The sequence below is a fragment of the Juglans microcarpa x Juglans regia genome, chromosome 8S (assembly GCF_004785595.1).
Source record: "Juglans microcarpa x Juglans regia isolate MS1-56 chromosome 8S, Jm3101_v1.0, whole genome shotgun sequence".
NCBI lineage: Eukaryota > Viridiplantae > Streptophyta > Magnoliopsida > Fagales > Juglandaceae > Juglans > Juglans microcarpa x Juglans regia.
Window position 1 is genome coordinate 18932553 of NC_054609.1, and position 24080 is coordinate 18956632.

General features: G+C 36.3%; 3 protein-coding genes and 1 long non-coding RNA gene across 7 annotated transcripts in view; 1 reads left to right on the plus strand and 3 right to left on the minus strand.

Moving 5' to 3' along the window:
- Window positions 1-10629, minus strand: LOC121244104 (disease resistance protein RUN1-like). 4 transcript variants are annotated; one of them, XR_005936381.1, is made up of 5 exons: window positions 9246-10629; window positions 8918-9094; window positions 6256-6325; window positions 5874-6164; window positions 1-11 (listed from the first exon to the last, which is right to left on the minus strand). XR_005936381.1 is itself a non-coding variant. In XM_041142157.1 (3 exons), exons 1-3 carry the CDS (start codon window positions 6298-6300, stop codon window positions 5333-5335), a joined length of 792 nt encoding a protein of 263 aa, XP_040998091.1. In that variant the 5' UTR covers window positions 6301-6340; the 3' UTR covers window positions 5124-5332. The 4 variants fall into 4 exon arrangements, 1 of the variants encoding a protein (XP_040998091.1); XR_005936380.1 differs by lacking the exon at window positions 1-11 and adding an exon at window positions 5129-5352 and having other exon boundaries at window positions 5438-6164; XR_005936379.1 differs by lacking the exon at window positions 1-11 and having other exon boundaries at window positions 5129-6164.
- LOC121244109 overlaps window positions 4489-24080 on the minus strand; it is a 24971-nt gene continuing 5379 nt past the window's right edge. Inside the window, exon 4 of the long non-coding RNA XR_005936382.1 lies at window positions 4489-4976. This is a non-coding gene — a long non-coding RNA (uncharacterized LOC121244109). The remainder of the gene's footprint in view (window positions 4977-24080) is intronic.
- On the plus strand, window positions 15348-18510 carry LOC121244106 (probable purine permease 5). The gene is given in 3 exon segments (XM_041142158.1): window positions 15348-15507; window positions 17220-17813; window positions 17816-18510. Coding segments are annotated over 3 exon segments (1086 nt in total). The 5' UTR covers window positions 15348-15485; the 3' UTR covers window positions 18286-18510.
- LOC121244107 (eukaryotic translation initiation factor 5A-1) lies at window positions 18823-21536 on the minus strand. Its single transcript, XM_041142159.1, has 5 exons — window positions 21335-21536; window positions 20267-20389; window positions 20112-20168; window positions 19917-19991; window positions 18823-19780 (listed from the first exon to the last, which is right to left on the minus strand). Exons 1-5 carry the CDS (start codon window positions 21455-21457, stop codon window positions 19676-19678), a joined length of 483 nt encoding a protein of 160 aa, XP_040998093.1. The 5' UTR covers window positions 21458-21536; the 3' UTR covers window positions 18823-19675.

Consider the following 24080-nt stretch of genomic DNA (forward strand, 5'->3'; position numbering starts at 1 on the left):
AGATCTAACTTCTCCAAACTAGAAAAGTAATTATCTATTGTGAAGATCATATCTGATTCTGATAGGGTACAGATCAATCGAAGACTTAAAACTAATTGTGCTCGCAGATACCCGATTGAGGAATAACAATTGTTAAAAATGCTCGAGTTTGTTGGAGTCAACCCTGGACTTGATGTTATTCGCTTGTAGACACAACGGATGCGGTGCATTATTGTCTAACATCTTTTCCAATCTCTATTGAAATCAGGAATTTTTGTTAAGAATATACGGAAAGAAAATTTTGTATTTATCAAGCTCTATCCAAAGAAGAAAAAAGAAATTTATTAGCTTGAAGGGAGTCTGGCTTTCAACCAACACATGAGCAGAAATACAATTGGGGTAGAAACAATATCTATTAGTTCTGTTTCAAGAGAAACAACCTTTAGCTAGAATATGTGCTACCCCATTAGCTTCACGTTTAACATGTCTAATCTTCCACTCAAAAACAGAAAAAAACAACTTGATTTCATTTGTGAAACAACAGAAATTTGCTGCAGATGAGTCCCTTTATGAAATAGCATTAACAACTCTAGCTGAATCTCCTTAAAAAATAACCTGTTGCAGACCAAGATCCTTGCAGCAATGAGTTGCTTCTAAAAGACCTCGAGCTTCAGCTATTGATGGCTCCACACAGAAAATAAGGGGTTTCATTATAGAGGCTAGAACAGATCCAGTGCTGTCTCTTACAACAACACCAATACCAATCCTGTTGTCATCAGATCTAACTGCCACATCCCAGTTAACCTTAACCCAATACTCCAGAGGGGCTTCCCAAAGAGGAATGGTAGATTGAGTGTTAACAAATGGTTTCCTTAAGAGTCTCCATGGCAGCTTCATACTCACTACATGCATTGAGAGCATTCTTGTATAGAGTAACAGGATGTTGAAAAGAGCCTTCATAGATCAAGGCATTTCTTCTAAGCCATATGAATCTAGCCAAATAAGAGAACCGAACCAAATCCTGTAGAGATAACCGATCCATCAACTGGGAAAAAATAACATCAAAAGCTGTAGTTGTAATAGAGGCCTTTTGTAACATCTTCTCCCAAGAAACCAAACATCTTGTGCTGCAGAGCAAGATCAGATAACATGACTAGGAGTTTCCTCTTCTTGCAAACAAATTCGACATGAAGAGTCAGCAGCCATCCTTCTTTTGCATAGATTTAATTTTGTAGGGAGAGCATCCATACATGCACGCCACATAACAACTCTCACTTTAGGGGATACAGGCAAGTGCCAGATTTTCTTCCATATATGTTGCCATTCATAATTTCTTCAGGATTCACCTTTGCTGCTCATCTGAAGTTGCATATTTAAATAGTATGCACTCTTGACTGTAAACTGTCCATTTGAAGTACCACGCCATACTAACTGATCAAAACTCCCATTAGGATTCACAGGTACCTGCAATATATGCGTCAGGTCATCATTGTTAAAAATGCATTGCAGCATGTCTTGTTTCCACCAACCCTCAGATGTGTCAATGAGCTCAGCAACTCGTGCCTCTACATGGACTCCACGAAAAGGGTTGTCAGAAGAGGTATAAACATTGAAGAAGATTGATCACTATTTTATCAATTTTTTTTTTTTTTTTTGCATGAGTTGTGTTGCAATTCCAAGCATATCTTCGCGTAGGTACACTTTAAACAATTCCAACTCCAAGAACTTTTGTTGCAAATCCAATATTTTGGACACCATTCATGTCTTGGTCATATCATTTCTGTGCAAATGGTAAAAATAAATGTCCTACTAAAATGTCATTTTAGTTAAATCGCATTATGAATAATCATAATGTATTCAATATATCCAAAAAATATCCACAACTCCTGAAAGAAACTTACCCCAATCCAAAAATAAATAAGCAAAGATCTTCAATAAACCAAACCCGAAAAATTACAAAAACAATTATAGTTTCTACAAGAGGCAGTGACACACCACCAAATATGTAAGCCAAAAAAACCACATGATATTTTCCAATTTAATTCTTGAAAATAGACTCACAGTATGCAGATGACGTCCAGTAACATCAATTCAAATGCAACTTTCGTTTCTTGGTTTGCAACAAATGAAACTTCACTTGAAAAGGTAATTCTTCATGAGGGTGAGTGCTGTGACAACCTTGACTCTTGACCAGTATGGTAGTGTCAATTCAGTTGGTTGTGAACTGACCTTGTTAAAAGAAAGCAAACACCAAGACAGTGCATTAGCCATTCTTAAAAGAAGATGATAAAGAGTGCAACATCATCACCTTAAATTCAGACCTAACAAATACATGTTATTGCCTTTGCATCGACAGCAGTTCCTGCTCCACAACAATATATGTTTGGTGCCATATAATGAATCTTTTCACAGTTCTTTTCAGTGATTATGGGTCCTTCAATGGTTCTTGTATCTGCTCCAAGAATGATATCATCCTGAATATATGTTGAAAACGAGTAAAACACTAATCAAATATGTTATGAAGTGGTGCCAACCATTTAAAAGAAGACACCTGTAAAATTAGAAAATGACATTGCAGCGAATATCAGGATGACAGGTATACCAGATTTATCGAGAGGGGCATTTTCTGTTCTGATATGCTGCTACACATATGTATATAAATATTAGTTGGTGGTAAAGGGAAAAGATATACATTTTTCTAAAATTCACAGGAGAGAACAGAGAGATTGACAGAGAGTTTTTTAATAACTTTCTAAAAGAGAGGCTGAGTGTGTGATCTTGTATTCTCAAAAGCTATGGTTATTGATCATCAATAAAATCTCTAGATAGTTCCTGCTATGGACGTAGATCCTAGGATCGAATCACGTAATTCTTTTGTGTTACTTTTGTTTACTGCATTCTGTTTACAAGCTTTAAACAAGTATACCTGGATTATCAATCCAAGGAGTCTTCCATTTCTCTATATAATTGGGATTCTTAATTTTCTGTCTAGTCAAAAAGAGCAATTTTATCATAAACTGCAAAGAAGAATAAAGCTTCAAGCTTTCTATGTAGCAATTAAGTTTAATTGTCATACCTTGCGCTTCCATGGTCCTTTATATGTGGATTAGGTACCTTGGAGGGTTTCCATATTCCATCCTCTTCTTCATCCCAATGATCAGGCTTATAATGGAAAAGAATTGTGAGATGTTTTCATCTTCTTTAATATTAGTTTTAATGCTTTTCAAATGTATCATGTCACAAAATAGCAGCAGTCAACATAAAAAAAGAAAAAGAAATGGAAACAAGGAGAATAGATTAAAATAAAGCAATCTTTTGGATTGCAAACTAAGATCCAAAAGATGCCCAGTTTTTTCAACATTATTAAAGCCAAGCAGCAATTCATACACATGGCCTTGCTTATGCTATGGCTTCTTAAGCTAAACTAACCCTTTTGGCTTTTGGGTCAAGAACCTCTGCTGGAATAGAATCATATCTCTGCAACAACCAAGTTAAACATATTTTCAACACATAAAATGAAAATTGCTAGAATTTGAATATTCCAAACATTATTATTCAAAGTTGTCTCTACATGAAGAAAAAAATACTATTTTAAAAATGTAATTATTAAATATTACTTGAGTGTACATGAAGCATTTCGAAAGAAAATGTAGGTGTGACGATTTGGAATGGATGGTAAAGTTTGTCAATCTAACTTTTAAAAGCAAATTATTCTCTAAACAAGACCGACGTCCCTAATCAAGGTCCTATGAACTAAAGGGCATAACTCATGAATTATGATATTTACGACACTAATTCGCATTGGTGCAAATTAGAAAAACACTGAGAAAATCACAAAACACAGAGCAAATCCTAAAAACAGACCCATTAATTTGAAAAGATTGGCACACGGAATTTTATGTGCAAAAAAAGTCGTGGGTCTGTTTGGTTGGAGTGAGAAAATTGTTCCAGATGAAATAAAGAATGCACAAAAAGAAATAAATTACCGTAAATAGATACCGTCTACGTCTGCATTTGAAGCGAGTCGTTGTGACAGCTTCACATGATCTATAGATTCTTTGTACACACTTAAAGCTATAAAATTCCACATGAACAATTGCTTGGAAGCATGGATAGTGATATGTTTGGTTCAGTCCGGATTCCATCTTCTCATGTTCATGCATCTCCCTATCTCAAGAAGGCAGCAAATAGCAAATAAAATTGAAGATTGCACCTTTTAATTACAATCCAAGTTTAAGCTTTAAATCCATATCTTCCATTGGATACTCATTATCATTCTCTAATTCCGATATTCTGATGCCCATGGTTGTGGAATGCTACCTCTTTTGTTGAGGGTACCAGTTGAATTCCATGTTGCAATCATATTCATCACGACGCCTCTTACCAAATCTTTCCTTCAAATTCTCATCACCATTCTTTAATTCCAAATCTTTCTTTGGATTCTCATCGTCATTCTCTAATTCCGAATTTGAGGAATGCCTCTTTTCATACGTTACATCTAGCCAACTGTCACTTTCTACATCACTACTGGAATAAAAAAATTCGGAACCAAAATATTTTAAAGGAATTTTGTAGAGCACACCTACTTCATCTCTTACGTTCTCTTCATGCTTCTTTAGGAAATGGATCCCAACCCTTCTAAAGACCACGAGCTTTGACTCACATTCAAATCTAAACCTTGAAACGTCCACTTGTTCACCGTAACTCATCCAGTGCATCCATACATGGTCTGAGTCCGTCCAAGAAAATGCGATACGTCGATTACTGCATAAGTTTTTCCAATCCAATCTATCATGGGTTCTAACATATATATGAAGAGCCTCCTCCGTTTCTGGGTTAGTGATCCCAACTCTAAATCCAAAAACAACATAGAAAACAATTTCATCTATGTCATTCCAATGATGCGATGGATTAATATCTATTTCACACATATTACTATCATGGGCCTCCTTGCGATAGCTGAACCAGCTTGGAATCCTCTTTCCTGGAAATATAACCTCAATATCTCTCTCTTCAAAGTGGTCTGCCCAATTTTGATCCTCGGAATTTCTCTGTTATACGAATAAAGAAAATAAAAAAAAAAAAAAAACTTCTGCAATACAAGTTATAAAGAAAGAGAGGAAAAGAGACGTACATACCTGATCTTCCCATTGAGGAATCGGCCTCATATCCGCAAGTAGTTTATGGCATCCGTACAAGTCAATAAATAGGAAGTTAGAAAAACTCGTTCCATTGTTTTTAATAAGTATTTCAGATAGTAGTGTAAAACTTTCCAATGACGTGCATCCACGAGCTGCAACAGTTGATATACTCAATGGAAGAGGTAAAATTTCTTCAAGTTTCTTGCAATTGTTCAAACAAAGGTCTCGCAACCTATCAAATGTAACGCTTTGAGGTGGAAAGATAACAATATCACTCCCACTTAGATTTAACATATCCAAAGCGGGAAAGTAGTTACCATTCATGAAGAAATTTGATTCTGACAGGCAACAGAATCGAAGACTTAAATCTTGTAACGATTTCCAAATTGCGCTTGAGGAGGAACCTGCATCATTAAAAATGCTTGAATTTGTCGGAGTCAATTCTGCAGTAGTTGATGTAATTTCACATTCTTCGCCTGTAGACACAACAGATGGCGTGGATTGTATACCATCCTCCTCCACCTTTCCAATGTCTATTGGTACTTGAGGATAACCGTCGACTTTGACAATATGTAGACTTTGTAGCTGATCAATGCAGCCTTTTGCATATAATTCTTCAAGCTGAGTAAGGTTGCCAATTGATGAAGGTAGCTTTTTTAGACTAGAGCTTTCTAGATTTAAGTTTTTAAGTCCTTTGAGGTTCTCAATTGATGAAGGTAGTTCTTTTATGCTAGTGCCGCAAAACTCTAGCACATGTAAAAATTCCATTTCACATTCAATCTCTGGAAAGTCTTCAAGACTCGAGCAATAATCAAGATAAAAAATACGTAGAGATCTCAACTTGAATCTTTTCGGAAAAATCCTAAGCTTGCGGCATCCAGTAACAAAAAATTCCCTAAGCTTATCAAGGAATCCAACGGAATGATGAACCTCAACTAAGTTCTTACAATATCTAAGATCCAACTCCTCTAAATTTGGGCTACTTGAAAGATCAGGAATTTTTGTTAAGAATTGACACTCATTTAAATCCATAACTGTCAAGTTCTGTCCAAATAAAAAAAAATAAATGTATTAGCTTCAATGAAATTCTGTTTCATAGTTTTAAAGAAAGAAATATTGAAAATAATAGTGGTACCTTGGATTTTAGGCCGCCTAACTCCTTGATGAGGCTACTAGGCATTCGAAATTCAACGAGATTATTTCCATGAAAATTAGAAGGCAAAAATTGTAAGGCCCTGCCTCTTCATCAAAGTGGCCCGGATCAGTGCGTGAAAATGGCCCAGCCATTTTCATGTTTAGTGAGAATCCTGAACGACGTCGTTTTTGAGGTGAGTGTTTTCTCCTTCAACTTCCGTTTCTTTCCGCATTTCTCTGTTTTCAGTTTCAGTTTCTCCCGCATCTCTCTCGCGCACGTCTCTCTTTTCTTTTCGGTTTCATCTTTATTTCCTGTTGTTGGCATTAGTTTGAGTTTCCGAATCCCATGCCCTAGACCTCCTCACGTGGATTTCTGTTGCTGTGTTGCTTCTGGTTTCCCGAGTGTTGCCGTCTGCTATACTCTGTTTTTCCTCCATTTCTGCATTTTGGTTTTCATCTGCAACTCACGGGCATCAATTCGCATCCCCTCCATTTTCGATTGGTAAGGGTTTCTTTCTCATTCAAGTATCGGTTTCTCCTTCTGTAACCGTGCGATTTCTGCTTCTTAGTTTTGGGTTTGGTTTATCTTCTTTTTGATGCAATATCTGTTTTGGCTGTGAGTTTGAGTAGTTTTTGTGAGTTTTTCTGGTTGATACGTGGTGAGTATTTCGGGTTGGTGTTTTGTCCTAGGTTTGGATTATTTGAAGTTTCATTGTAGTGGAATTGTTGGAATGGTGGTGGAGAAAATATTTGGAAGTGTTAGTTTATACTTTATGTTATGGAGTTGGGAATGGAAAGTTGTGTAGTGTAAACTGGTTTTGTTGGCAAAATCTGCGTACTTCGCTCGAGCAGACTGTCGAGCGCGATTCGAGCGAGCAGCCAAATGAGCATTGGCTTGAGCGGAGTGTCGAGCGAGACTCGAGCGAACCTCTCTGACTTGCATTCGCTCGAGCGGAGTGTCGAGCGAGACTCGAGCGAACCTCTCTGTCTTGCTTTAGCTCGAGCGGAGTGTCGAGCGAGACTCGAGCGAACCTCTCTGACTTGCCTTCGCTCGAGCGGACTGTCGAGCGAACTTGGCTCGAGCCAACTGTCAAGCCAACTTTCAGCAAACACTTTTTCAGTTCCGAATCAGTCTCCACTTAAAGCCAACGTACTGAGTTTAGTATAGAATATTTTGGATCGAAGTTTGGGCTGTCCGGATTGTTATTTGGCTAGTTAAGTTTGATTAAACTCGTTGAATTATGGTCTAGAGTTTGAGTTCTTGAGTTGTTTAAGACCAATTGTGTATTGTTGGATTTTAATTTTTAGTTTATATTATCTTATGAATAGGTGGCGAGACGGATAGAGACCGTATCCAAGTCATAGATAATACACTGCAGGAGTCAGGTAAGCGGGGTTCCTATGCTAGGTTTTATACAAGTTAATAAGACTGAGGTTGATTTTCTGAAAACTTTGCATATTTTGTGTTGTGTTGGGAACTTGTGAAAATAAAGATCAACCTCGGTCACTCATCTGCATTATTCATGAAATCTGTGTGAAAAAGGAAAAATATGTTTTGGCATGCATTGTGTAGACATGAGCTAAATTCTGTCATGTGGTTTCTGAAATCTGAAAATTGAGCGATATTGAGAATATGAAAAGTTGTACATTTATTTAGAAAGATGTTCTGACTTTTGTGTTCAGTGTCGGTAAACTGTCTGATTCTGTTTCGGTACTCTGTATTATTTTGATATAACATTTGAAAACCTTTGGCATGGTGTACTGGTTTTTGTATCTGACTCTGTCTCTGCTTTGCTCTGCTCTGCTCTGTTATGCTCTGCTCTGTTTGGGTTGGTACCAACTTCTCTGTCTCTGAGTGCACCCACTTTGGAAACAAAGTGGCTTTATTGTGGTCTTTCCTGTGTGCACACTCGGGGCTCCGAGAAGAATAAAGGAAAGATTTCACCTCTGTCTCTGCCTGGTTTGGCCACCGGGGTTAGCACAACCCTACCACGGGGGTGAAACATGGTCTCTGCTCTGTTTGATGCTCTGTTTTGATTTGATGATGATACTCAGTTTATGTTATGCCAAAGTACCATGGGTTTTACTTGTTTTTAAAACCATCGCTCTGTTATTTTGAAAATATGTTCTGTTCTGCATGATAACTCTGGAAAAATATTTTGTTCTGCATACTCTCCTTGATAAATGCTCATGTTTGCACGCTAGCATATGATTTCTGCTTACTGAGTTGTTGATGACTCACCCCCTATCATTATAATATTTTTCAGATGATGTGGTGAGTCCAAATGAGGACCTGGATTAGAATGCTCTTTGTGTCTAAAGCTGAGGAGATGTTGGTAGAAGAAGGACTTCTGGTGTTCTTAGTTTTAATATCTTTGGGTTTTATTTATGTCTTGAGTTTAGTAAGATTTATGAAATATTTAGTTGGTTTGTTATGACTATCGGGAAGTTATGGACCCCTTTGATTTATTAATATTGCATTAAAGATTGTGTGGAGTTTATAATGAGATTATTGAGAAGATTTGAGATTGATTTTCATTTATGAAGTTGTTGGAGATTATCCTTTGGATGTGTTGGGAGACATGTTTATGAGTGACAGGTAGTAATTCTCCAAGCCACCCGGGTTTGGGGCGTTACAAAAATGACGAAGGATATTGAGGCCAATCAAGCACTCTTATCTCATTAGAGAGATAATTCGGTCCTGCAGAAAATTGTGCATTCCAATTTATAAACAATAATCGAAGATTCTTCATCTTTTTAAATGCCTTGGAATGCAAGCATATCATGTGATGATGGCCTTCAGGAAAATCTAACAAAATCGCTTCGATTGTGTTTGTTCCCTACAAAGACAGACAAAGGCATAAGTATCCCAACAAAATCAAATCATAAAGTTGTTCTTGTTTTATCACCACTTGCTAAAATCATGGAAAAACAGAGAAACCAAAACAAATTAAGATGAAATTATTGAAATGAAAATTAGTGTGAACTTACCGTATTTTCTTCTAATACATGGCGAACATCTTCATAAAACCACAATCTACTGCGCTTGCCAACTTCTTTAAGCGATTCTTGTCGAACAATTTCTTTACCCATTTCTTGCAATAAGTCATGCATCTCCACACACTGGTAACAAATATTGATGAGACACTTATCTTTAAGCCTTGCAATGCCAATAGATGATGAAAAACAACAACTGTCTAGTATTTTCGTGACATATTCAACAGAGTTTCCCTTGAAGAAACATGCAATGTCAAGAAAAATATCCTTTTCATTATCATCCAGCCCATCATAGCTTATTTTAAGAATTTCATAAATATCCTTATGAGGACTTCTTTCATACTTTTCCAATGCACTTTTCCATTCTTGTATACTTCTACCACATAAATCTGAACCAAGTACTGTAAGAGCTAGTGGAAGGCCCTTAGCATAACCTATTATACATGTTGTGAGTTCTACATGACTTTCAATTGGCTTCTCTCTTTTAAATGTGTGCCAACTAAATAGTTGAATAGCTTGGTTGTGGTCCAATCCCTGCACTTCGTACGTTGAATCAACTTGATGATAAGTTAATAGATGTTGATCTCTTGTTGTTATTACTATTCTACTTCCTGGGCCGAACCAATTATGATTTCCAGCTATTTCTTTTAATTGGCGCAATTCATTCACATCATCAAGAATTATAAGTACCCTTTTAGAGCAAAGCATAAGCTTTATAACATTAGAACCTCCAACACCGCCAATATTTAAACTTCCAAAGTTTCCTAAGAGCTCATAAAGAAGCTTCTCTTGCAGTTTGACCAAACCGTCCTCTCGACTCGAAATCTCTCTAACATTTGCTAGAAAACATCTAGCTTCAAATTGATCTCCAATTGAGTTAAAGATTGCTTTGGCGAGAGTTGTTTTACCAATTCCACCAGTTCCATAAATCCCTATCATGAGAGTGATGTCATTTCTTCCAATTTCTAAATTAGTATTCAAGTCATTTAGACGAGACTCCAGTCCAATTGGATACTCAGCAATGTCTAACTGGTATGTAGATTTAAATATTGTAGAGTCCACACATTCAATGATTTTATGCATAAATTCATATTCATTCCTGCCAATACAAGGAAAAAGAACATTCAATGAGTCACATTTTTCACATAAAAAGATATGGAGTTTCATTATTTATAAGTCGGTGTGTCAACACATCAACTATAGTATATATCACCCATTACAATTACAAAATAAGTTTAGAAAAAAATCATGACTAATATATAAATTGTTATAGTAGCTGATGTAGAAGATCTTCCACAAGGTCTAGTTAAAAGGTTTTTTTTTTTTTTTTTTTTTTTTTTTTTAGATTTGCTTACTCAATACCAATAAATTAGTATGAAACCAATAAAAATGAAACAACTAGATCACACCAATGGGCCACTAGGGAAAAACAAGTTTCGTTACAATTTGCAACTCTAAGGCTATGTTTGGGTAGTGGAGTGATCTCATATTTTATCAATATTTTTTTACTACTTTTCACTGCTATTAACTACTATTCAATATTTTATTATTATTTTTTCACTATTATTCAATATTTTATAATTAATTTTTCACTACTATTCATAGATAATCTGATATCACCTCAGTACCCAAATATAACTTAAATTACAATGGCCACGACTAGTACCACAAAATTAAAGAACTATAAAATCAAATACAATTGTTCATAGCAGCACAAGAAATCTTGCAGAAAAAGTTCAGCGTAGCACAAATTACCATAACCAATGTAGACAAGAAATGTAGAGATCATACAAAACCTACCCAAAGCATGAATCAAACCAATGCAAGGACAACAAACAAGGAAGGCCGGTTGATTCTTGGAGAGTCTATGGCGCCTTTGGTGGCTGATGGATAATTGTGCTTTCCTTTTATAGTACTCTACTTAATTAATTAGCTAGATGGGAAACGCTACATTGAAGATTGGAGATTTATGAATGTTCTTGTTTGTTTGTAGGGTTTTACATTAAAGTTTCTGTTAACTAGTTGGTGCACTTCTCCTACATATGGATGCCTAGAAAATAATGGATTTGGAGTTTCCTATTCAAGAAACGAAAAAACTTAAGTTGTAATATCTGATCTGTTATAAGCCTAGCATATGGCATGCACTTACGCAGTTTGACAATCAGGTAATATTTGTAAGAAATTACGGATCACCACCTTACTTAGCACATGAAACTATCCTTAAAAAAAAAAAAAAACAAAAGATAGAGGAAAACTCGAGAGAACTTACAATAAGCAGGCGAGATTGATCGAAAATTTTTAAGAAAATAGTTTGTGTAGAGTGCAAGTGTTTGTAAAATAGTGTAAAATGTAAAACCTTTTTAAGACAATAGTTTGATATAGTTTTAGAAAAGTGGCCAGACGTATCATAAAAGCATGTTTATATGAAAACTTTATTGAAGAAGTCTTGAGATATGATATATATAATAAATAAACTTTTATTAGTTAAATACTTGTTCTAAAGAGAGAACCATACTCGTAGTACTGTTGTATTGCCTCTGGCCCAATGGTGGCTGCACCACTGGCAGCGAAAATACTCGGTTTGACGTGGTGTCTAGCCACCCTATGGGATGGTTCTTGTGAATATGTGAAAATGGCTCCTTGAGTTTTTAATGCTTTAGAAAATATTGAGGAGTTTTAAGACTATAGATCATGTTTTTGGAAATGAAACAACTTTTAACTTAAAAGATTATCTTTGAATTTAGAGACGGTTTTGATTGCCAACCATTGTCTTATATAAATGAAGTTTATAAACTCATTTGTATTCATGTGAAAAAATTAAATTTATTTTATAATGAAAATAAATTTAAAATTTGATGTCTCACATAAGTTTATATAATGATATTGGAAAATGATAATATATCACATGAGTTTCTTTCCTAATTTTGATTATTCATATATTTAATTTATTTATTTATTTATTTTGTTAATGATTAAAGAAGTGAATTTTAATGTATTAGTGTATTTTTAAAAAAAATATTTAAAGATGTTAAAAAAGAGTAAAAAAGAAAAAAAAATAAAATGTAAAATTTGTACTTGTGAATACGCCGAACGATCAAAACTAAGCAATACTCAAAAGATTTTTTTATATTTTTCTATGCCGGTTTTGGGTGGTGGGGGTGTTTGTTATAAGGTGGGCAAGGCCCAGTAAAGTTTAAGGCCACCGTGGTTATAAAGCCCATGTGCCGTTAATATTAAACGAGAAAAACAATAACAAAAATAGGAATAGATAAGATGTAGCCTGATTGACATAAATTTTTAACTTCTAAAATGGAGGTCTTCGGTTTGAAACACTCTCTCTCCAAATGTATAAAAAAAAGGAATAAATGTATGCATTCATTGGGTTTTTATCGTGAGTTTTTCTTCAAATTAGATCGGAGGAAAATTTCTTTGATACATATATAAAAATTACAGTCGTTATATATCGAGCATGTGACTGCTCATGCTTTTTTAAAGGCTAAGTTAAAAAATTGACATTTCATTCAAAATTATATGTTTTTCGCATGCTCAAAGAACACATGATAATTTTTTTAATAAACAATTTTGCTTGAAGAAAAATTCTATTCTCAATTAATATAATAGTTAAAGAAGTACCCGTCTTCCAAATGTTCTCCAGACAAATCGGCAATCTCTTGTAGGCTTTCCTTCCACCTCTGCACCTTTGGGTCCTCCTTGAACCTCTCCTGATGTTTAGCCAATACTTCTCCAAAACCTCCTCTCAGATTTCGTACTTCTGATAGATCTACATGGTAAAACACTGGTAAAACAATTTGTTGTTTTGTTTTCTTACACTCAAGGATCTTCGTTAGCTCCTCCAAGCATCATGCAGATGATGCATAGTTTGGAGATAATACAATGATAGAAATCATTGACTCCTCAATGTCTTTGAGAAGTGTTGGTGAAATTATCTCTCCTTTTTCAAGATCTTTGTCATCTATGTAAGTTTTGATTCCCCTTTGACATAGAACATGATATAAAAAAGCAGTAAAAGTATTGCGAGTATCTATTCCTCTAAAACTCAAGAATACATCGTAAGAGCATTTAAGAGTGGAAGAAGAAGAGGCGGGCGAGGAAGAGGGTAAACTGAATGCCATTGAGGAACAAGTATGCAATTCAGTTTTGATACAGAGAAGACGTCGTAGAGAAGCAGATTGCAGCTTTGCCGTTAGCGTGAACCAGAAGTCAGCAACTTCTTTCTAACATTCGGACCACTGAACGTTTTGGTTACGAAAACGCGTCGCTATATTAAATAATATTAATATTAGAACCATTGAAGAAAAAACACGCTTATAAAGCCCCACACACGTGATGCTCACACAAAATATTAATATCAAAGGCCCACTTGTTTTTGTATTAAATAATATTTATATCAAAGTCCCACTATTTGTGTTAATTCACATATATGCACAAGAAAAATATTAGTATATCCTTTCATTTTAATTTGACTGTTCATGTATTTATTTATTTAATTAATTATTTTTACTTATTAAATAAGAAAATGACTATTAGTATATTGATTTTTTTTTATTTTTTAAAAATATTTAAAGATGTTAAAAAAATAAAAAATAAAAAAGATAACTTTTACCTAACGGCGTATCACTGTTAAGTGCCAGCCTAACCAGCATCACTCTATGCAAAACATGATGTTTCCCTTACCTTTTTAAATAAATAAATGAAGTAGTGGATTGATAAAGAAAAGAACAGCAACTTCTTGGCAACTTTGGGTTGGATTCGTGGAAATCTCAGTTCAATTTTCTTCTTTCACATGGACAGTACGCTTCTCAAAAGGTAGACATCCACACTCATTGAATACAGAAGCAGATGCAGCTTTGCACCATCATAGGACTTGGAACTTGGAAGGCCACAGGGGAGGAAGTGTTCAGACTTTAGAATTTAGAGCCAACTATATTAAAGCAATGATTGCCAAAAGATCAAAATTAAGTTGAAGGGATCGGGGATAATGTAATAATTCTATTTAGGCTCCGTTTGTAATTTTATTTTTTTAAATCTTAAAGTAACAATAATGTTAAAAAATAATATTTTAATAATATTTTATTTAATTTTTAACTTTTATCTAAAACTATTTCATATTATCTCACTGTTCAATCTTAGAATTTCTATACCTACAATCTATATAAATAAATTGGCTTGATGGATAGAAACCAATGTTTTGAATACCGTACTGGACGCCGCACCGATCAAGGTACTGGAACGAAATATTTCGATATCGATACCGTTTCGAGATAGCGTTTCGGAATAGTCGATATATAAATAAATTATATATATAAATATATATAAAAATTATATTCTAAAATAATAATCTATATATAAATAAATTATATATAAATACATATTTATATAAATTATAAATAGTCTAGTCTGAATTGAGAGTTAAAAAATAAGCTTGTAGTTTGAAAAAATGAAAAAAAAAAATACAGGTCGAAATATCTGCCGGTACAAACTAAAATATAGGCCGGTACGAAACAGGTATAGTACTGTACCGGCCGGACAGTCGGTACAAAAAATATCGACCGTACCGGTCAGTACGGTACGAAATCCACAACAGTGATAGAAACACTCTCAATTTGTAATTTTTTTTTCAACAAACTTGTATTGACTTAAAAAAGAGAGAGAGAATACATGAGGAGAGGGTAGAGGATCCTGATAAAAACTCATTTACAAAAATTATTGTGCAAATAACAAAAATAAAAAAATAAACGGACAATGGAACTAATAAATTGGATTTAGACCCTTGTTGCCAAGCCAAGGAGGGAACCACTGCAACAGCGGTTATAAAATCCAACTCATGGATTTGTCATTCATCATTGCTTATAAAATTATTCTTTCTTGTGATTGCTTTGGCATTCTTTTACTTGTTTTGTATATCAACGGTAATAAAATAATGGTGCACTTCCACGGCACAACAGCTGCCACACATCTCCCCAAATGGCTTTTACAAGCTATCAGACCAAACCATCTCAGCCACACACAAAAATATCCAAAAGTCAAAAAATAAAATAAAATCATATTATTAAAAAAAAAAAAAAAAAAGAGAGAGAGAATTTATATATTATAAACTTAGGGAAACATGATTTGCATGTCTGACTCCGCTAGTCAGAAACGCACTCAATCGCTGGAACGAAAATAACTTCCTCTCACTTTTTCTCGTCTCTGACCAAGCACTCTTTACTCTTTATGCAACCTCTACTGGAACCAGGTAACATATTTCTGCATTAACTTAAATGTCTTTTTAATCAAGAATTTTTGTTACAGCAATTTTAATCTGTTCTGACTATTTTCCAAGTTTCCGGTTCATGTTAATTAATCGTTTTGATTAGAAGTTATATTCTTTTGTTTAGTGCACCGATGAATTTTGACTGTTTAGTTTAAACATATCCATGGGTTGTATGCGATTGCTGGGAAATTGTAGGAACAGACATGATAATGAAATTTGGAAATATCGGTATTTGGGGCTTGAGAAAACAATGGCTAGACTCAAGTGATCCTTAAAAGATATTCTTTTTTCCTCAAAGTCGTGGTCCCTTTTTATTTCCCTGGTTTTCTTTGCAACCAATCAAAAGGGTATAGCTTTCTTGGTGCTAATTCGTGTTTCTGCATCTATTGTTTAAATTGATTTGGTTTGGTAAATGGTAAGCTATAAGTAAGAGCAAAAACTAGATGTGTTCTGATATTTGCTGCTTGTATTAAGAATCTGGGAAGCACATTTTTCCACTAATATGTGAGAGTTTTCTCAGAGAGATCCAAAACTGATTATGTAGTAATTCTATAGAACTTCAGGGTTTTTTGGGCCTTCTAGAAATGATCTGTGAATTATTTTTCTTCTAGGGCTATTTGCGGATAATTCCCAAAGCATGTAACCTGAGAGGATTCTGTTTAGGTTCGCTGTGTGAATTTTATTTGGGAATTTGGAGTGACTTATGAGTAAAAGATGTATTTTTGCTGTATAGATTTTGAAACTCTCTTTCTTGTCCAGCACTATATTGGCAGATGGTGATCTTCCCTAACTTTGCTATCTATTTTGCTATTTGGTGGTCATCCAAGTATTTTAATGGAAATATGTGAAAACCCGATTGGTAATAGGATTTTGATCTTCCAGTCAGGGTAACTTTGCTATCTATTTTGCTGTTTGATAGTCATCCAAGTATTTTAATGGAAATATGTGAAAACCCGATTGGTAATAGGATTTTGATCTTCCAGTCAGGGTAACTTTGCTATCTATTTTGCTGTTTGATAGTCATCCAAGTATTTTAATGGAAATATGTGAAAACCCGATTGGTAATAGGATTTTTATCTGCCAATCAGGATTTGCTCAGTTGAGTGTTCTCCAGATTTTTAGTTTTAGCCAGAGAAGCGCTAAATAAAACTTTGGGCTATACTAACCTTTGGACCCTGATACTTGCTAACTATTTGTGTGGGATTGTATTTGCCTTCAAATGGGGAGTCCTGCTTATGGAGTGCTTCTGATGTACCAGTCAGATACTGGGACTGGCAAGATAGTTTTACGTAGTTTTTTCTTTGAGTTTATCTTCTATAACAGGAACCGAGTAGTAAGAGTTAAATGTACACATTTAGACATAACTTCACATTCTTTCTGGGATGAAATTTACTTTTTATGCTGTTAATGATTGATCCTATTGACTGAATGAGAAATCTGGGAGTTTTCCATGGCCATATCAATTTGTTGTTCCTTTTTTGACATAAAAAGTCCCCCCGAAAAAGAGGGGGGGGGGGGGGGGGGGGGGGGGGGGGGGGGGGGGGGGGGGGGGGGGGGGTTCCCCCATTCAGTCAATATCTAATTATTTGATAATAATTTTGATGAGAAAGCTACCATCATTTTATGACAGCAGAAAAACAAAAATGTGTCTGTTGGTATTTACTCAATATCTAATTGTTGTGTTTCACCATCAGGTGATCAAATGGAGGAGGCATCACCAACTCCTGTTTCATTTTGGAGCAAGATATCCGACTTTAGGACCATGGCTTGGGAAGCATACAAGAAGAAGCCGATCTCACATTGGATTCTTCTATTTCTAAGCAGTGCAGCAATGCTTGTTGCTTTCCCTGCTTCTAGCATTCTTTCTCGTCTCTATTATTCCAATGGGGGCACAAGCAAGTGGATCATTTCATGGGTGGCAGTTGCCGGGTGGCCTCTAACTGCTTTGATCTTATTTCCTACATACTACTTTTGTAAAACCTTTCCTACTCCTCTGAACTTTAAACTCACTCTTTCCTATATCGTGCTGGGTTTCTTAAGTGCTGCCGACAATCTCATGTATGCATATGCATATGCTTACCTGCCAGCATCTACTGCTGCTCTACTGGCATCATCGTCGCTTGCATTTTCTGCACTATTTGGGTATTTTCTTGTGAAGAACAAACTGAATGCTTCAATTATAAATGCTATTGTGGTCATTACTGCTGCGATGACCATCATTGCATTGGATTCAGATTCCGATGCATATGGAGATATCACAAATAGCCAATATATCATAGGCTTTATATGGATATTTTGGGATCCGCTCTTCATGGGCTCATTTTTGCACTTTCAGAACTAGTTTTTGTGAAGTTATTGGGTAGAAGGTCCTTCCATGTTGTGTTGGAGCAACAACTCATGGTTTCTCTGTTTGCCTTTGTATTTACCACCATTGGGGTTATTGTGAATAAAGATTTTCAAGGGATGAAATCTGAGGCTAAAAGTTTCAAGGGTGGCACAACTTCTTATCTCCTTGTTCTGATCTGGGGTGCTATCACTTTTCAGCTGGGGGTATTGGGAGGTACTGCTGTGCTTTTTCTATCATCCACTGTGCTTGCTGGTGTGCTCAATGCAATAAGGGTACCCCTCACAAGCATTGCAGCCGTTATATTATTAGATGACCCCATGGGAGGTTTCAAAATTCTCTCTCTGATGGTTACCTTCTGGGGATTTGGCTCATATATATATGGCAGTTCGTCGTTTGGTAAGGATCCATCATGACAATAGGTTCTTGAATTCCCTGTTAACCATTGTTTTCTTGGTTGAAGAATCAATGGGGTTAATTTTTACAATATTGTTGGGCAATTCTAGCACCCAAATTGACTTAGATAAGTGTACTAGTAGTATCTTTGCAATATAGTTAGTTTTCTGCAAGATTTTGTCCCTTGAATACAACTTCAAAGGGAGAGGAATTTGTGCAATGGATGCCACATTAGATTCTTGTCCTTTTCTGTTTAGTGAAAAGGTTAGGAGAGGGTGGGTGGCATGGACTTCCCCTGGTTGCGGGTAGGCAATCCTTTGAGGGTATTATACCAAACTGAACCTACGGAGTTAGGTTCCGCCCTATCATGTGCATAGAACGGTAGAGAGCACAATATCCCTGGTCGCACTCAGTGAACTGAACAAGTAGCCTGCGTATTTTTAGTTATTCACCTAGTTTAGATGATTGTCTTGCTGAAACAGTTTTGAAACAATGTTGTTATGGCTGTCTTAGAAGAATGTCATTGGCTTCAGATTGTATATGAGAAAACAAATTTGTATCAGAGAAAATGATGTCAAGAATCAAATTGATGTCGAAGGCTAGATACAAGCACAGTACCACTATCTTAGAGATTTAAGATGACTGATCAGAAGGGTGTAAATGGAGGTTAAAAAAAAAACAAAATTCTAAGCGGGCAGGGATAGCCCTGACTTGGCGCACTTTCTTCTGAAAATGTGGAACAAGAAGCGCAGGGCATGGACACAACCTGACCGCAGGCTGATCATAGGTAGTTAGTTCTCAACTTGATTCATATCCATCCGGATCCAACATCTTTCACACAGGAGTCTTTAATCCAGTAAGGTATAAGCCAACCTTTCCCCATTATAAGGCGTGATGATGATGCAACTGGTTGCCTCTTCAAAACGAAAGGAGAGTTTGCCACTAGAATGCCAAGGACATGAAAATGGTTGAAACGAATTGTCAAAATGTAAAAATTCATATATCAACTTCGAAAGTTCGAAACTTGGGTTTCGAACCGCAAAAACATGAAAACCCATATTCTTTTTTAAATTAACCCAGAAAAAAACATGCAGTCTACCACAGCCCCCACAATGGCAAAAGCTAAAAAAGTAACAAGAACATGACAGTAGTTATATTTATATAAAGTCTATCCTGATTTAAACTTGAGTTCCTTTCGTCTGAGGGATCAGCAGCCCCAACACCTTTCTCTTTACCCATTCACAAGCCTCAACAGATTTTAAGCACATCTAAATGCGCTAATTTACACAACGTCAAATGCCCATCTTAGAGAAACTTATTGCACACCCAGAAGATATAATCCCTGTCAAACATAAAAGCAAACGTATTCATTTGCCATCAGCCATAGCTACTGCTACAGCATCATCATATTTAATTTTTGGGGCCAATATCCTTAAGGGCACAGATCTGCTCCTCTCCCATTGCAGCCATAACGGTTAACACAAGGTCCTTTCCTTCAGCAAACCCATCTTTAATCTATACACAAGAGACCAAAGACAAAACTATTAGTCTATCAGGCAGAAGAATAAAGATTCCATCAAAGGTTTGGACTCCTAAGCTTTTTATGCACAAGCAATTGACAAAATTAACAAAAACCTTCTCGATGCGATACCTGGCTGAGCAGATTGTCATCGGTGGGAAGTCTCAGATCATCCTTTGTGTCTCCATTATCCATCAAAAGACTCACCTACATGACACCAAATCTTAATTTGGTAAACATCACTATCATTGCTATTACTATTGATGGTCTTTTTATTATCACATATAGAATTGCCAAAATTGGTAATGATCAATATATAAAGCTTACGAAACCGTCTTCAGAGATATCAATCAACTGATAGTCAGTGCGAGAAACATGAGGAACCTGAGAAAATAAAAAATGTATGAGAAGGGCCAACAAGTAAACGTGCCTCGGCACAAAAGAACAATTGCATAGTAATGAAAAATTAGAAATAGCTTTACATCACAGTTGTGGGACGAAGGAACAATATCTTCAAGCTTCTTCCCATTAAATATGTCGATTGCCACAAAGTGGCACTTTGCATGTCCATGCTTGCCTGTCTTTGAAGTGGAAACTTCTACAACCTGGTTTCAAGAACCATAAAAAAAACGATTCATGAAGCTTTTTGAGGTATACATTGAAAACTGTTAAAGAATTAAAACATGAAATTCTGAGCAAGACGATCAACAAAATTCATAGTTATGAGCTGCAACTATACTTGTATCAATTATGTTTTCGTATTAGTATTTTCACATTCAATCCTAGGCTTTTTTAAAAGAAATAGGATGCTTAAATGAAGGTAAATGCAACAATGAAAGGCACACATACTAAAAACAAGCTAGGGCTCATCATTAACATCCAATTTTAGCATTAGATGTTGTTAACGCAGAAAACACAGGGTGGGAGTTATACCCCTGCTCTTGTCAGGAACTAGATGAAGTGTTTGATGTAGTTTTTAAAGTCTAAGCATTCAGAAAAGACTCGAGCCATCAAACTTCTTCAACATTCGAAGCTGCCAACCTCACACCTTCAAGAAGTTATTCACAATTACCAAATTTGAAGTGTAGTGGAGTTAGGAATCTCCATTAAGCTTTGAAAATTATCATTGAAGATGCAGACACATGCACAACGGCTCAAATACGCTCCCATTACCACCAGATTCAATAAAACCAAAAATCACAACTTTAATGAGGTAGCCAAAATTTATATGAAGCTTATTTCAACCAAAAAAAGAAGAAACAGAGAATCTCCACACAAACAGCGCATACAATTTTTCCCAAAGAAGAGAAACCTAAAAAAAAAAAAAACAAATTTGATCGGTAAAACGCTAAGATAAGAATGATAAGAAACCTAAAAAAATAAACAAAACTATAATTGATAAGGCCCCATATACCATTATACCAAAATAAACCCATCAAAGACCCAGAAAAATAACACGAACCACCCGTGACACCCAGACAAGAATTCATAATAACAAACCAAAAAATTATTTTCTACCAAAAAAATAAAACGAAAAGAAAAGAGAGAACTTTGCAAGGCCTGTTCTTGATGACAATATATCCATTCTTACGAATGGTACCAGCTTGTTGAGGGTATGTCTTTGACGCCCCTGCGTCGGCCTTTGACTCGAAGTGGTGTTCCTCGTCCGACATTTTCCTGAACTCTCTATTTGCTTCGTTCTGTTAAGAGAATGAACAGAACAGTTTCGTGGAGGAAGGTGACCAGTCCTTTAATACGAGGACTCTCAGGTCCATATCCATATTCTTAACCCTGGTAAACGTAAAAGATAAGATCCAAGCCGTTCAATTTTGGGTACGAGATTAGCTCTTTGCCAACGAATCATATCCTCTCGAGCACAATTGTGCATGTGTTTGGATTGGTGCGGACGTGTGAGTCCTATTCATACATATACAACGTGACAATTGTTAGGAATTTAGATCTCTCAAATTCATCCCTAGGATCTACATTTTGATGAAATATGAAGAAAAATAGAAAAATAATAACAACACAAGAATTTACATGAAAACTCTCAAAAATAGGAGAAAAAACTACCAGACCCAGAGAAGAAAATACACTATGTGAAAAATTATTACAATCACACAATTTTTCTCCTCACCCCAAATGACACCTACAAAACTTTCCCACTAATAAAACTTTAACTCTCACCTTTTTCCTTTTAACAAGAAAATGCTAATAGATGACTTTTCTTAGAGTCACAAGTTACTAATTAAGCTTATGATTTGGTGTAATTAACTAAGAGGTCAAGCACTCTATTTATAGGCCATGGACCTTGGCTCCCTTTACAAATCCCATTGGTGTGAGACTCCAAAAGAAGCACAAACCCATCAATCTCTACCTTGTGACTTTGGTTGGTCCCACAGCCACGTTTCACGGCAATGAAGATCTTCATAGCTTCCGCTATAATGGTCCACCATAAAAGCATACCCACTCAGAATAAACCAATTCCAAGCATTTCAATTTCGGCCCATGTCGAAAATAACCTTGCTAAAAAATTATGGTGCAACTTTCACGTTTAGCTTTCCTGGAAGTTCATCAGCCATCGACATAAATTTCCACCACACCCTGCATTAATGTCAAACCAATGCCTGTGTGCAAACTTGTGGACCCACTAACATTAACACATCCTCTATCATGGCAACTTTGGAAATTAGAGGCATGCCATGAGGATGTACATGTCCCTTTAACAGACACCGTCTTCCATGGAGAGAGACATAACGTTAGTTTCATTACCAGTATCTCTATTAACTGACTTGGAGCCACTTGCCGAACCTGCTCCTGCTCTTGGACAATTTTTCTTGACGTGTCCAGATTGTCCACACCCCCAGCAGACTACTTTCATCTTCATGGAGTTCTTCCTCTTTGTGGCGCCCCCAATCTCCCTTATATAAATACACAGGGATCGAGACGCCAGGATGGTGACAACACGGTCACACATCCCAACGAAGTGCCAGTGTGTGTACATGCAACAGTGTACAAATATAATAACGCAGCGGATAGTCAACTAAGTACCAGAATTTAAATACAAATATTTAAAACAATTTATCTTTAAAAAATTATACAGTCATCCCAAATATAATACAAAAGGTGAATACATAAACTGATAAAAACACATAACTCACTAAACAGGAGCAATCCCAGATCACTCCTCCAACGGAGCCAAGCTAAGGCTCGTCATCATCATCTGCATCAAAATCTGCGATACTATAAAATGGTACCACAGGTAAGTATAAACCAAACAACTCTCGGGATAAAAATACATTAATACAACCAACAATATAGCAAAATACAGTTAACCATAAAATACCATTTTTTTTTCCAGAAAAATGATTATTTCCAACACACGCCAAAAATCTCATTTTGGCCCAAAATATCCGTAACACATTTTCCCATAAAATGATTCACACAAACAATCCAATTATCGGACACTGTAGGCGGGAATCGCAGGCGGGACTCTACCACCGTCCCTGCTTACCACCATCCCTACCGCGTGCACCGTAGGCGGGAATCACAGGCGGGACACAACCACCATCCCTAACGCGTGCACCGTAGGCGGGAATCACAGGCGGGACTCTACCACCATCCCTGCTTACCACCATCCCTACAGTTCCTTTACACACACTAAATACTTAACAGAGCACTGTAGGCGGGAATCACAGGCGGGACACAACTACCATCCCTGCTTACCACCATCCCTACAGTCTCTTTTCCTTTTACTCACATGAAAATCCAAATCCAATAAATACATAAACATGTATGCAATACACGAAAACCCAGTTTTCTTTACAAACATGATCATGCATGCAATATGCGATGTACGTGAACAAGTCATAACCAACAACCACAATTCACAATGCAAACAAACACAACTCCGTCCACAATCCATCCAACCCCCGAAACTCCTCGGACTCAGTCCGGCAAAACAACCCAATTCACAGATAATATGCGTTAGTGCAAAAATATATTTAAATCACGAAAGTTCTTTAAGGAAAATACTTACAGTGCAATATAATAATTTCCGGAGGATCTCGAAGTTGCAAGTGGTGATTTCTGAGCAACACCACAGTGTAAAATACACTGTGGCCGTGGGTCACAGATACCCACTTTCCAACGAGGACAAACGAAGACCCAAGATTGATAGGGTAGGGCCTAGGGAGGTCGGTGAAGCCAATGGTGGTGGTGGTTTGCCGTGGGTGGAGGCGGAATGGGCGGTAGAAGACCAAAATGCCCAAATCAGAAATGTAGTTGGTGGAGCTT

Coding starts and splice junctions, on each gene's coding strand:
- LOC121244104 (XM_041142157.1), bottom strand. CDS start 6,300: ATGCCTAGTAGCCTCATCAAGGAGTTAGGCGGCCTAAAATCCAAG. Junction 6,165..6,255: donor TAGGCGGCCTAAAATCCAAG/GTACCACTATTA, acceptor TTATTTGGACAG/AACTTGACAGTTATGGATTT. Junction 5,353..5,437: donor ATCAAATTTCTTCATGAATG/GTAACTACTTTC, acceptor TACATTTGATAG/GTTGCGAGACCTTTGTTTGA.
- LOC121244107 (XM_041142159.1), bottom strand. CDS start 21,457: ATGTCGGACGAGGAACACCACTTCGAGTCAAAGGCCGACGCAGGGGCG. Junction 20,390..21,334: donor TCAAGAACAGGCCTTGCAAA/GTTCTCTCTTTT, acceptor TCTTGAAACCAG/GTTGTAGAAGTTTCCACTTC. Junction 20,169..20,266: donor CTTCGTCCCACAACTGTGAT/GTAAAGCTATTT, acceptor TTATTTTCTCAG/GTTCCTCATGTTTCTCGCAC.